Here is a 12,704-nt window from a genome sequence, read left to right on the forward strand (position 1 = left end):
AAGGCTTACGTCCTCTAAGACAGTCAGTTACTGGGGTTTGTGGTCATTATTGGCAGTGAAATGTCCAATGTGTCTTTTTTGGCAGGGACGTGAGGAAATGTTAGAGATTTTTTCGCCATTACAGCGGATTATTACAGCCCTTAAAAATGTTTGTGAAGAATGTTTAGTAAAATGAAAAAACAAAACCAGATATTATACATTAAATGATGAAAACATGTTATAGAAGTAAGTATGAACTTATACACACATGCATAACACTCACATACAAAAAGAAGGTAAGGAATACAGCAAAGTGTTAATGGTTATATATCCATGGTAGAATTTTGAGTGATTTTGTTTTCTTTTTTCTACTTATTTGCAATTTTCAGATTTTCTGTTGTGCATGTATAACTTTTAAAATTGATTTTTAAGATGTAGGAATATGAAAGTAACCCTTTCAGTTGTCACAATATCTTCATTATAGTCTCTACTTTCCCTTTTTAATGAATCTCTAATTAATAGGGATTGCTGTGTTTCATTAAGAAGTGAGAAGCTGTGAAGGAATTTACACAACAGTAAATATCCCAGTTGATCACAAAGCTCCATGGGAGGCCAGAACACATTACGGCTTTTTGAAGAGCAGGTTTTACCACAAATAATTGTGATTGAAATTGGCCACCTATGGCCCTTGCAGCACATTCCCCAGATCCCCAGAGTTAAACTGTGCGTGGTGACACTGGACCAATGCTTGTGCCATATTTATGACTCCAACATGTGATGTTTCAGGATGGCAGTGAAAGGCAGGGGCACGTCCTGCTGGCTGGTCTCCCTCACTGCCTTCTGCCTGGCAGCCACCCCCAGCACCAAGGCCTGTCCTCGCCGCTGTGCCTGCTACGTGCCCACAGAGGTGCACTGCACTTTTCGGTACCTGACCTCCATCCCGGACAGCATCCCGCCCAATGTGGAGCGCATGAATTTAGGGTACGTGGGGCCATGGTCTTGTCCCCTTCTCAAATGGGAATTGATCTCAATGGTGACTCGGTCCCCCAAAATATCATGGCTTTGGGGATTAGCCACAGTTGCTTTTGATAATATTTCTCCTCTGAAATGAGCCTGTATGATTCTTGACTTTGTTGGGGGCAATAAGAACATTTTTTCTGACAAGCTTTTATTAGGAGAAATTTCCTCTACAAACTGAAGACACTCTGTATATTGCGAGGCCCACGATTGTAGGAAAGCTTCATGTGTCACATTTTTTTTTTTTTTTGCTGGAAAATAAGATAGCTCCAGTTAGCAATCAGGGTTAAAAAATCAGTGAGAGATGGCAGGGCACCTGGAAGAGTTCTCCGGTATATAAAAGACAGGTATGACGATCCTTTTTAAAGGCCTTTGACATCTTTCAGTATAGCTATTTAAAATGATTTTTAATATGCATGCCTAATTTAAAAAGTGAATCTCTTGTCCTCTAAGGTGTCTGCCAGAAAAGCAACTATATTTTAAAGGTTCATGAAAAAAATGTGCATGCCTGTGTGTGTGAATGCACAGGTAGTCAGACTTAGCATCATTTATTTGACAATTATTGAGCACCTATTATGTGCCAAACACACTGGCACTGGGGATGCATTGATGAATAAAATTCATATTCACTTATAGAAGTTATAGTTAAAGGGAAAAGACAGGTGTGCAATCAATACAATTTAATAAGAGCTGTAATGAAACATCAAACTCCTTGGAGCAACCACTAGTAATGGTAGCTAACATTGTATCTTACTATGTGCTAGCATTGGGCTAAGCACTCAACATGTATTCATCTATTTAATTGTCCTAATCCATTTGGAGTAGGTTCTGTTATTATCTGCATTCTGTAGATGAGGAAACAAAGGCACAGAAAGGTAACTGATTTTAGCCAGAATCACACAACTAATGAGTGCCTGAGCCTGTAATTATGCCCAAGTCATTTGGCTTCAGAGCCAGGTTTTTTAACCACTGCTTTATAATGATGAGTCCTACCAGGGAGAGCAAGGGGGAAGAAAGTGTGGGAAAGGAATAGGCTGGGTCTTAATAGTGTTCACAAATAGAGAGGGGTGGGGTCAGGGGCATTCCAGCCTGAAGGAATAGTATCGACACTGTATGGGTTGAATTATGTTCCTTTAAAAGACATGTTCAAGTCCTAACCCCTGGTCCCATGAATGTGACCTTATTTGGGAATAGAGTCTTTGAAGATGTGATTAGTTAGGAGGTGGCTAAACTGAGTTAGGTTGGGTCCTAATCCAATATGACTGGTGTTCTCACAAGAAGGGGAAATTTGGGTACAAAGACAGACATGGAGAGGAGAATGCTATGTGGAGATGGAGACAGTGATTAGAGTGATGTATCTGCAAGCCAAGGACCACCAAGGATCACTGGCAAATAGCTGAAGCTGCACAAGGCAAGGAAGGGATCTTCCCTCTAGATTTGAGAGGGAACGTGCCCTGCTGCCACCTTGACTGCATACTTCTATCTTCTAGAACTGTGAAAGAATAAATTTCTGTTGTTTTAAGCTACCAAGTTTGTGGTCCTTTGTTATAGCAGCCCTAGGAAACTAAGACACACATAAAGGCTTAAAAATGAGAAGGAAAATGGCACGTTCTGGGAATATGAATTGGGTGCTTGTATCTGAGGCTGCTAGGATTGCTAGAGAGAAGACCTTCTGTGGCAGCTGATGAATTTCAGTAATAGTCCAGGAATAGAGAGATCGATGATCTCCTCAGAGCACCAGTAAAACAAGAGAGGTGGCGTGTGTGTGTGTGTGTGTGTGTGTGTGTGTGTGTGTGTGCTTTGTCATTTGAACTCCAGTTGACAGACTAAACTTATGCCTAGAATGATATTTTTATTGCAGGTACAACAGTGTGGTTAGGTTGACAGAAACCGATTTCTCTGGCCTGAACAAGCTGGAGTTACTAATGCTGCACAGCAACAGCATTCACACAATCCCCGATAAGACCTTCTCAGATTTGAAGGCCTTGCAGGTGAGACCATGCGTGGGGGTGGGGCTTAAGGAGGTGAGGTGGGACCCATGAGATGTACCTCCAAAAGCTTCCTGTTCCTGTGGAATCCAAAACCATTCTACGAATTAGAGGTAGACATAAAGAGACGACATCAAAGAGCTTTTTTTTTTTTTTTAATTCAACAGTATGTGGAAATTAGAATAAGAAAATCCTGAGGGAAATTTCTCATAACTCAGGATTTAATTGAAAAAGAAATTCAATACCCAAGGATTACTAAATCTTTAAATTTTAATACCAAAAGACTTCTTCAAGTCCTGTTCACCTGAGAATCATATGTGGTTCCTTAAAGTAAATTGCTATCTTAGACAGAAGTTCACTTTTTATAAATAAATATGCTTTTCTTTTATCATTTTAATTACTTATGTATATCCTGTCGTGTTCAAAACATTAAAAAATGTTATGGGGACTTACAAGAATGCATAAATTTTGCAAGAGTTCTCATATAGGAAGGTGAGAAATTAAAAGGTAAACATGTCTAGGGATAAAAATTAAAGGATTACAAAAAGGTATATGCCGCAACCTTTATGTAGGCTTTGGTTAGGACTTGAAGCTTTCTAGAAGCTAAGGCAAAGAGGGAAATCTATTAAAATAATAAACAGCTATTCGGGAAAAACACAACCATATCTGATTTTCAATCAGAAAGAAATGTCTCCCAACACTCCACATAAAATATAAACTGTGATAAAATAAATTAATTCAATAATATCCTTATAAAAGTGTTCACAGAGCCTTTTGACATCATACCAGAGCTATGTAAAGGAAGTACGTGTCATGGGCAGCAATAGAATTCAGCCTGGGTGTGTGATTCTCTTGATCCGGCTTAGTGGGGCTCTGATTAGAATATTTGCCTTCAGAGGAGTAGATGGATTGCATATCCTTCATGGAATTCTCCACACACATTTATGGTTTTCAAATAAATACAGAAGAACACTGAGTTTGAGATTGGACTCCCAGGTAACATTTGGGGCAAAACTCTTCTATGATGCCAATTTAATTTTTCTTTACTTAATTGTTAGGGAACTTGGCATTACACAGAAGCATCCTCAACAGAGATGACAGCTTAGGCCAAATCAAGAAACTATGACGAGAAATCAGTTTTCAAACTACCATTTCTGTTTCTTTTCTTTGTGAAAGGGTATGTTCGATTAGTAACTGGAGAGGGAATTGGCGAATACCCAGCCACTGTTTAAATATTCAAAAGTTATTATTTTAATTTCCATTTACAATAAATTAAAATCCTATTATTGATTATGGCCCCAAAGTGAAAACAACCAAAATGTCCATCAACTGATAGATAAACAAAATGTGGTCTATACATAAATGGAATCTTATTTGTCAAGAAAAAGGAATGAAGTCCTGATACACGCTACAACATGGATGGCTCTTGAAAAACTTTAAGCTAAATGAAAGAAGTCAGACACAAAATTCTACATATTGTGTGATTCTACTTACGTGAAATGTCCAGAATGGGCAAATCCATAGAAACAAAAAGTGGAATGGTGGTTGCATAGGACTGGGGGCGGTGTGTGTGTATGAGTGTGTAAGACTGCTAATCGATGTTGGTTTTTATTTTGGAGCAATGAAGGTTTTCTAAAGTTAGATAGTAGTGATGGTTACACAATTCTGTGAATATATGAAAACGCATTGAATTGTACACTTTAAAAAGGTGAACTTTATGGCATGTGAATTATATCTCAATAAAGCTGTTAGGAATGTGAAAAAAGTCAATATACTTATATTAATCTTTTTTATGAAAAATTCAGGTTCAGGAAATCTTAAATTTACTTAAAATATCAAGATACCTTTTTAAAAACTTTTTTTCTGGAAATTTTCTACCACATACAAAAGTGGAGAGAATAGTATAATGAATCCCAATGTAGCATCACATGGTTTCCATGGTTATCAATACATGAAAAATATCTGTGATCTCACCCCCATCCACTACTTTTTCTAATCCATTGGATTGTTTTGAAACAAATCCAAGATATCATGTTTCAACTGTAAGTACTTCAATATATACCTCAAAGCTAAAGAATCTTTTTTAAAACAATCACATTACCATTATTATATCTTACAAATTTAACAATAATTCCTTAATATCATCAAATGTTTGAGTGTTGTAATTTCCCTCTCATATTTAATTTGCAACTGATTTGTTTGAATTAGGATCCAAACAAGGTACACCCATTGCATTGGTTTAATCTCAGCATATGTTTTATTATTGATAAACTTTTCCCTTTTGTGACAATTTTCTCGACAAAACAAATGTGTTCCTCTTTACATTCTTAGGTCTTAAAAATGAGCTATAACAAAGTCCGAAAACTTCAAAAGGATACTTTTTATGGCCTCAGGAGCTTGACACGGTTGCATATGGATCACAACCATATTGAATTTATAAACCCAGAGGTTTTTAATGGACTCACCTTTCTCCGACTAGTGCAATTGGAAGGAAATCACCTCACTAAGCTCCATCCAGATACATTTGTCTCTTTGCGTTACCTCCAGATATTTAAGACATCTTTCATAAAATACCTGTACTTGTCTGATAACTTCCTGACCTCCCTCCCTCAAGAGATGGTGTCCTATATGCCTGACTTGGAAAGCCTTTATCTTCATGGGAACCCCTGGACCTGTGATTGCCACCTAAAATGGTTATCTGAATGGATCCAGGAGAAGCCAGGTATCCATACTGTTTATTTCTTTGTTCTAATTAAATAGAGGAAACTGGCCTGGAGGTGTTTTATCAATAAGTGGAGAGGCTATGGTAATTTAGCTGGAGAGAAAATCAAGTGGAAATAATAATTCAGTGATAATGAATTCTCTTAATTCATTCACGAAATGATTATTCATTGTTTTGGGTAAACTATCCAGGCTTTTGGCAAAATCGGGAAATAAGTAATATAGGTGTGTGTAATTCTTCCCTACTTTACAAGAACCATAAAAACCCTGCCCTCTTCAAATCCTCTTTTCAGCCGTTCAGTCAATATATATTTTCTTGTAGCTCTAGCCCAGGCCGTGTGTTAGGTGCTGGAACACCAACAACACCATCAAACTTGGGGACCCAAAAATGAACAAGACAGATTAGGGTCTCTGCCTTCATGGAGCTTACAGTCTTGTGAGAGAAAGGGGCAAATGCCTAATTACACCATTAATCATTAAATTTCCATTACGTAATTATTTAATGTCAATTAAGTCTTTAAGATAATGGCTGGAAAGAGTACATTGGTTTTCGCATCAAAGAGGTCATTGGTTGCCCTAGAAAGGGGTGGTGGGAGCCAGGCCGCCAAGGAAGGAGGGATGTGTGGGAGGCAAGGCCTCTGGTGGACTCTTGGAAGGGGTTTGGCTTGAGGTGAGGGGGAAAGGGTGGCAGCCGGATGGACATGTGAAATCACACAGAACTTTTTGAGCATGTTCAAGGTGAGAAGAGATTGTTGAGAGGGAGAAGTTGAAGAAGGGGAGAAAGGGAGAATCAGTTGAGCAAGTCCTCTGAGAAGATTGAAAGATAAGCGATCCAGCCATAGCTACAGGGATTTTCCTTAGAGAGTAGGAAGATCAAGGAAGTTCTCATTTGATGGCTTTTTCATCTCTGTGAAGGAAGAGGAGAGGGTGTCTGTGGGGATTGCGAGGAAGGAGTCAAGTCAGAAGCTTGAGATAAGTGGAAAAGGTTTGAAGTTGCTGCTGAAAAATATAGCTATCAATGTATAGATATAGATGATATCTATAGAGGTGTGTGTGTCATTGTGTGTCAGTCAGTATATCAGTCAGTCAAACAGGTAATCAAAAAATAGTAGCTGAACATCATGAGGTGCAAAGCAAAATGCCAGGCACTTAGGGCAATAGACAGCCCTTTGCTCTAACAGAGATTAGAGACTTTTAGGTAAATATAAGGCTATGAATGAAAAACTGCAAAAGAGTTATATTGAAGATTATGTTCTACAGGAGCTCAGAATCAATAAATATTGTTTCTGACTTGACTGAAAAGGAGAATTGAGTTGGGGCATAAGGGATACACAGAAGAGAAAGGAAGTAAGGAATGGGAGAGAGCAGGGAGGTGACGCACTGAATTTGGACTCAGCATTGTGCTAGATGCTTTGTATTTAATCTTCACAATAATCCCCAATTTATAGATGAAGAAACAGGTTTAGAAAAGTTAGATACCTCTGGCTAGTCATTTTAGATTTTTTATGGCCCTGTTTTCTTACCTGTAACACAGAGATAATAATTGGAAAAGAATAAATAAGATAATACATACAAAGTGCTTAGCACAGTGTATGATGCAAAGTACGCAGAAAATAAAAGAGAGGTATCATCCCTATTTTCATCACCACCCAGGTCACACAGCTAGTAAGTAGTGAAGCGGAAACTCAAAAGCCCAAACCTTTTTAAAGACACATTTGAGATGGAGAAACTGAATTGTACATATGGTAGTGGTAGGAAAGCAGCAGGTATAATAAGTTGCATGGAGAGGGCAATAAACAGCCCAGTTTGTCTGGTGTGGGGCCATTGTAGACTGGCAAGGTGTTTTGAACCCAGCTCTGGGGAGCACAGAATGCCAGGCTAAAATGGTCGTACTTTATCTAATAGATGAAAGGGAGTTTTTATAGTGAAAGATTTTGAACATAGAGTTTCACAGTGAGATGTCTTTAAAGGATGACCAGTCTCTGAGTGGACTGGAATAGGGAGTAATGAGAGCCCAACTAGGAAGTGCTCATGGTGGTTGATGTCTGGGACGAAGACAGACTGAGCTATGCAGTGGCCTCACCTTAGACATCTAAAAGGCAAGAGGGCGGAGTGAGAGGGTCTCAGTACTTTCAAATGCCTTGGAGCATGAGAGGCAAATGAGGAATGAGAAAGAGCGACTGGAATTTCACCTGGTCTGTAGCTGGATTATAGGGGAATCAGAAGGGAGAGGGTAGTGAACAAATAAAGGCAGCTTCTCCGAGAAATGTAGCAGAGAAACAAGACCCAGGATGATGCGTATGAGGAGGCCTGCGTGCCCAGAGACAGAAGAGGTCTGTGCCGGACTCCATAAGGTGTAAGATCTCCTTACCATTGTGCCAATTACATGCTCTGGTCAGGCTAATCTCTATTGCCAGCAGCTACCATTTCATCAAATGGAGTATACCACCCAGTTATTTTATGTACAAAAGGATTGAAAAAACATTACCAGAGCCTAGGAGTAGACAAACTGTGGCTTACAGGCCAAATCTGGCCCTCTGCCTGCTTTTGTAAATAGTTGTATTGGAACACAGCCAGGCCCTTTTTTCCCCATATTGCCTAAGGCTGCTCTTGTGCTGCAGTGGCAGTTAATTGTGGTATCTGAGAACTTATGGTCTGCAAAGTATAAAATTTTTACTGTTTAGTCTTCTACATAGAGAGCTTGCTGACTTTAAGAGAAGAAAGCACGGGTTACCTAGTCCTCCTAGTGTGTTCCTTCTCCATCCTCTGCCTCGTTTCTCCCTCTCCAGCCCTCAGACCCTCTCCCATCACAGACACATGGGCAATTTTTGCTCTAACAACTTTAAATGACTTCCTCACACGACACACCACACCCTCATTTACCTGTTTTATCATCTAAAACCTGGGGCATTTCCCTTCCTTTTCTGTCTGAGGAGCTACCAGCCTGCAAACTCTGCTCAGCACTGCCCCGGTCTGGGATCCTGGCTCCCCTCCACCTACCCCAACCCCACCACAATTAGTCACTTCACCACGTCCATAGTTTGCCCACACTTCTGTTTTTGAATGGATAACATTTTATTATATGTTATCGGTATTAGATGTCTGTTGCCTCCCCTATTTCTATTTTTCTATCCCTAGACATTAGAATATGCCTAGAACATAAGTACCCAATAATTTTTGTTAAACTTTCATCAATTAAATAGCTGCTGGACACCCATGGTCTTAATAATAGCTCCAAATTTATTATATAATTGTATATATTATGTATATAATTTTTATATATAATCAAATATATATGGTCAATTTTATTATATAAGAGTGTGTGTGTGTGTGTGTGTGTGTGTGTGTATACACACACACACACATATAGTCAAATATCTATGGTCAAATAGTTGGAGAAATCTATTTCAGTTATGCCTAAGCAATTAAGTGTTCTCCCTTTTGACTGAGGGCATTAATGATAATTTTGTAAGACTTATGAACCAGTCACATCGACCTCTTATGCTTTGAATTTTTTCCCCATCATTTCCAAGCAAGTTAACAGTTTCTCAAGCCATTTGCCTTGTTTGGTGCATGATAGGCAGCCCTTTTGCACATATCTCAGTAATCTAATGTTGCACAGCCTCATCTACTTGTGGTGTCTTCCATTCTTAGATTCCGTGAAGCTCTTTGTGATGCTTTCCTATAAACTATGGAATGGTGGCCATTTCTCTGACAAATATTTGTTTTACAAACATTCAATTTATTTTCTGCTGCTTTGTTTTCATGCCTTTATACGTACATAATAACTTCTTTAATACCAAATCGTAGTGTAACCTTCATAAAGGCATTTTAAGTAGCAAACTTAATACTTCTAGTACCAACAATGCATGTAACTCAGTTGGAGAGAAAACAATACAGATAGCTATGGCCACATTTATGCAGGTACTAGCAGTGTTAGCTTCATCAGGACTGCAGCTGACCACCTGCTACTTCGTAACCTTTTCTGTTATAAAGTCCATCCTGATTTATATGTTTAAATGTGGGAAAATATGGTCTTAGATTCAGGCATTCTTCTAAGCATTTTATATATTCTAATTTAATCCTCAAAATGATCCTGTGATGCAGGTATTATTGTAAGAATATTGTCTGCATTTCACAGATGAGGAAACTGATATGCAGACAGGTTAAGTAACTTGCCCAAGATGATATAGGTGACAGAGAAGGAATTTGAAGCCTGGCAGACTGCCCCACCGTACTTATGCTTAACCACCATTAAACCACTGTATTACCCCTCAAACATAGATTTTGTTGGTTTATATCTAACCTCTTTCTACCTATTTGTGTTTGTAAACCTTATTCATTCATTCATTGACTGCCTACCAAGAAATACAGAGACCTTAAAGTCCCTGCCTTAGAGGAATTTGCAGTCATATACAAAGAAAATTTAGAAGGCAGTCTTTCAATGGAGTGAAGAAAGTCCTGTGGGAACACAGAGGTCAGAACAGTTCTGTTGGAATCAGGGCAGGCTTCACAGAGGTGGTGACGTTTCTCAAATCCAAATATGACCAGTCTATTCCCTTTTTAAAACCTCTGAGTGGCCACCACCCACCAGGAGGATATAAAAATCAAAGTTCTTCGGTGTGGCACGTAAGGGCCTTCCCAGACTGAGCCATGATTGCTTGAGCTTCCCACCTCCTTTCCCTGTAAGCCTTCGCACCTCTTGGCCTGTACATATGCACCCCCTCTGCCTAAATGCCTAATATCCCCCCTACTAATGCTTTTTCACATTCAAACATATCCCCATTGAGGCACCACAGCAGAATATCCCAGATCTGGATTCAGTCAGGTGGGGCTCTGCCACATGTTACCTGTGTTGGTTTGTGTTGGAAACTTCTCCTGGCTGGTTTCCTTTCTGTAAAAAGAGGAAATAGTGCTACTTCAGCAGGTTGTTCTGAGGATTAGAGAATGAGCATGCACCAGTCACAGAGGAGGCATTCCATAAAACCAGCTAAGTACATAATTCAGTTATGAGTTTTCCTTGTTGTAATAAAATGCAGAAAAAGCAAATGTCCCTCTAGGCCTAGCCTTCAAAATTTTGACTAGGCATTTTCTCCTACAAGTTTTCTCTCTCTCCAAAATCTGGACTGGGCACCTCTCCTAGTGATTCCCTTAATTTCAGAATCTGTAATTTCCCATTTGCTTGTGTGCCTCACTCACAGAACTGTGAATTCCGTGAGGATTCAGATGGTGTCTGGAGCCTGGCACAGAGCAGTGCTCGAAGGTCCTGGAAGCTGCCTGAGTGAGGCATTGTAGCACTGCAAGCTGACGGAACTCCTGATTTCCACTGTCTTTACCTGCTGCCACAGGAAGGGTTCATCTCCACAACATTCCACGTATACACAGAACTAAACAGACAAACACAGAGTCAGTGTTGTGGTTAGAAGTTGGCAGCATGGGAAGAGGGCAGGGAACAGCTGGGAAGTGGGGGGTGTCGTTAAAAAAAAATACAGCCCCCCTCCCAAACTGGGGTGCCTAGGGGGAGACTTGGTCTGCTTCAACCCAAGAGGAATCAGATCAAAAGCAGTTTGGGGAGGCCAGAACCATCAGGGATGGAGGGAGAAGGAAGGTCCAGGGGGTGGGACCACTAGGGAGAAGGGATCTCCCCCCTGTCCCCCCCATCTGGCAGGAAGGGGGCAGCCTGCAATCCCCATGGGCCGGTCTGGGGTTGCTGGATGCTCCAGGCAGGGGCTGAAGGGGCTCACAAGGGCTATAACATTGCAAATTTTATTGTCTCTCTTTTATTTTTTTGTCTCATCCAACTGGGCTGATCACTAGAAATATAAAATAAATTAAATAGGAATTTATCACGATACTTTGTCACAACAACCAAGTAAAGTATCTACATTATTTTAAAGAATAATAAGTTTTAGATAGAGCATGTCTTAGTTTTCCAGGGCTTCTGTAACAAACTATCACAGACTAGTTGATTAAACAACAGGGATTTATTATCTTGTGGTCTAGAAGTCTGAAATGAAGGCATCACAGGACCATGTGTCCTCTTAATGGGGAGAATCTGTTCCATGCCTCTCTCCTGGCTTCTAGGGAGTGACTGGGCATCCACTGCATTCCTTGGCTTGTGGCATAACTCTATCTCTGCCCCTGCCGAATGGCGCTCTCTCTCTCTCTCTCTCTCTCTTTCTCTTTCTCTTCCCCTCTCCCCCTCTTCCCCCTCCCTCCCTCTCCTTCATACTTCTACCCCCATCTGTGTCTCTGTCTTATTATGCCAAATTTCCTCTGCTTATCAGGATACCAGTCATATTGGATTAAGGCCCACCCTAATGCAGCATAGCCTTATCTTAACTAGTAACTTCTTCAAAGATCCTATTTAAAATTAAATCCTCATTCACAGGACTGGGGGTTCGGACTTGAATGTGTCTTTTTGGGGGTATACAATTCTATCTATAACAGAGCATATGAAATTAATCCTATCTTTCAAAATTACGTAGACATTCAAGACAATATCAATTAATTTAACTTTGCAATGTTATGATTAACAAAATGAAAGATGATCTGTTGGCTGTGCCTGGAAAATACATATTTTGTTAAATGTGCATGTGATTATGATCAACTATAAAAATGATTTTTCTTTAAGGTAATGGAAAGAACGGCAATATTCAAGGATTTAGATAAACCATGATTTATATCAAACATGTTATCTTTTAAAGGAAAATGAAGTTCTGTGACTTTAACATTAAAATGAGGAAATAGAACTAAACTACTAATGAAAAGTGACGTATATAAATATCTCATTTTGCTTCTCTAGATGAGGTAACAACTCACTCAACTAGTATTTGCTGAGTACCAAATATATATTAAGCACTTTCTTGGCTTGGGAAATATGGCAGTGAACAAAACAGACAAAATCCTTGTTCTAATAGAAATTATGTTCTAGCAGGGATGTAGACAGTATGTATTTTTTTAGAAATCAATTAAAGACTAAAAAAATATAAAACACTT

General features: G+C 39.5%; 1 protein-coding gene across 1 annotated transcript in view; it reads left to right on the plus strand.

Annotated features, from left to right (window-relative positions):
* Positions 1-538: 538 nt before the first annotated feature.
* Positions 539-12,704, plus strand: part of IGSF10 (immunoglobulin superfamily member 10) — a 31,972-nt gene continuing 19,806 nt past the window's right edge. Inside the window, exons 1-3 of the mRNA XM_037842474.1 lie at positions 539-960; positions 2,858-2,987; positions 5,316-5,706. Of these exons, the coding sequence (XP_037698402.1) occupies positions 767-960; positions 2,858-2,987; positions 5,316-5,706 (715 nt within the window). The 5' untranslated portion in view covers positions 539-766. The remainder of the gene's footprint in view (positions 961-2,857; positions 2,988-5,315; positions 5,707-12,704) is intronic.

Source organism: Choloepus didactylus, chromosome 1 (genome assembly GCF_015220235.1).
Source record: "Choloepus didactylus isolate mChoDid1 chromosome 1, mChoDid1.pri, whole genome shotgun sequence".
NCBI classification, from domain to species: domain Eukaryota; kingdom Metazoa; phylum Chordata; class Mammalia; order Pilosa; family Megalonychidae; genus Choloepus; species Choloepus didactylus.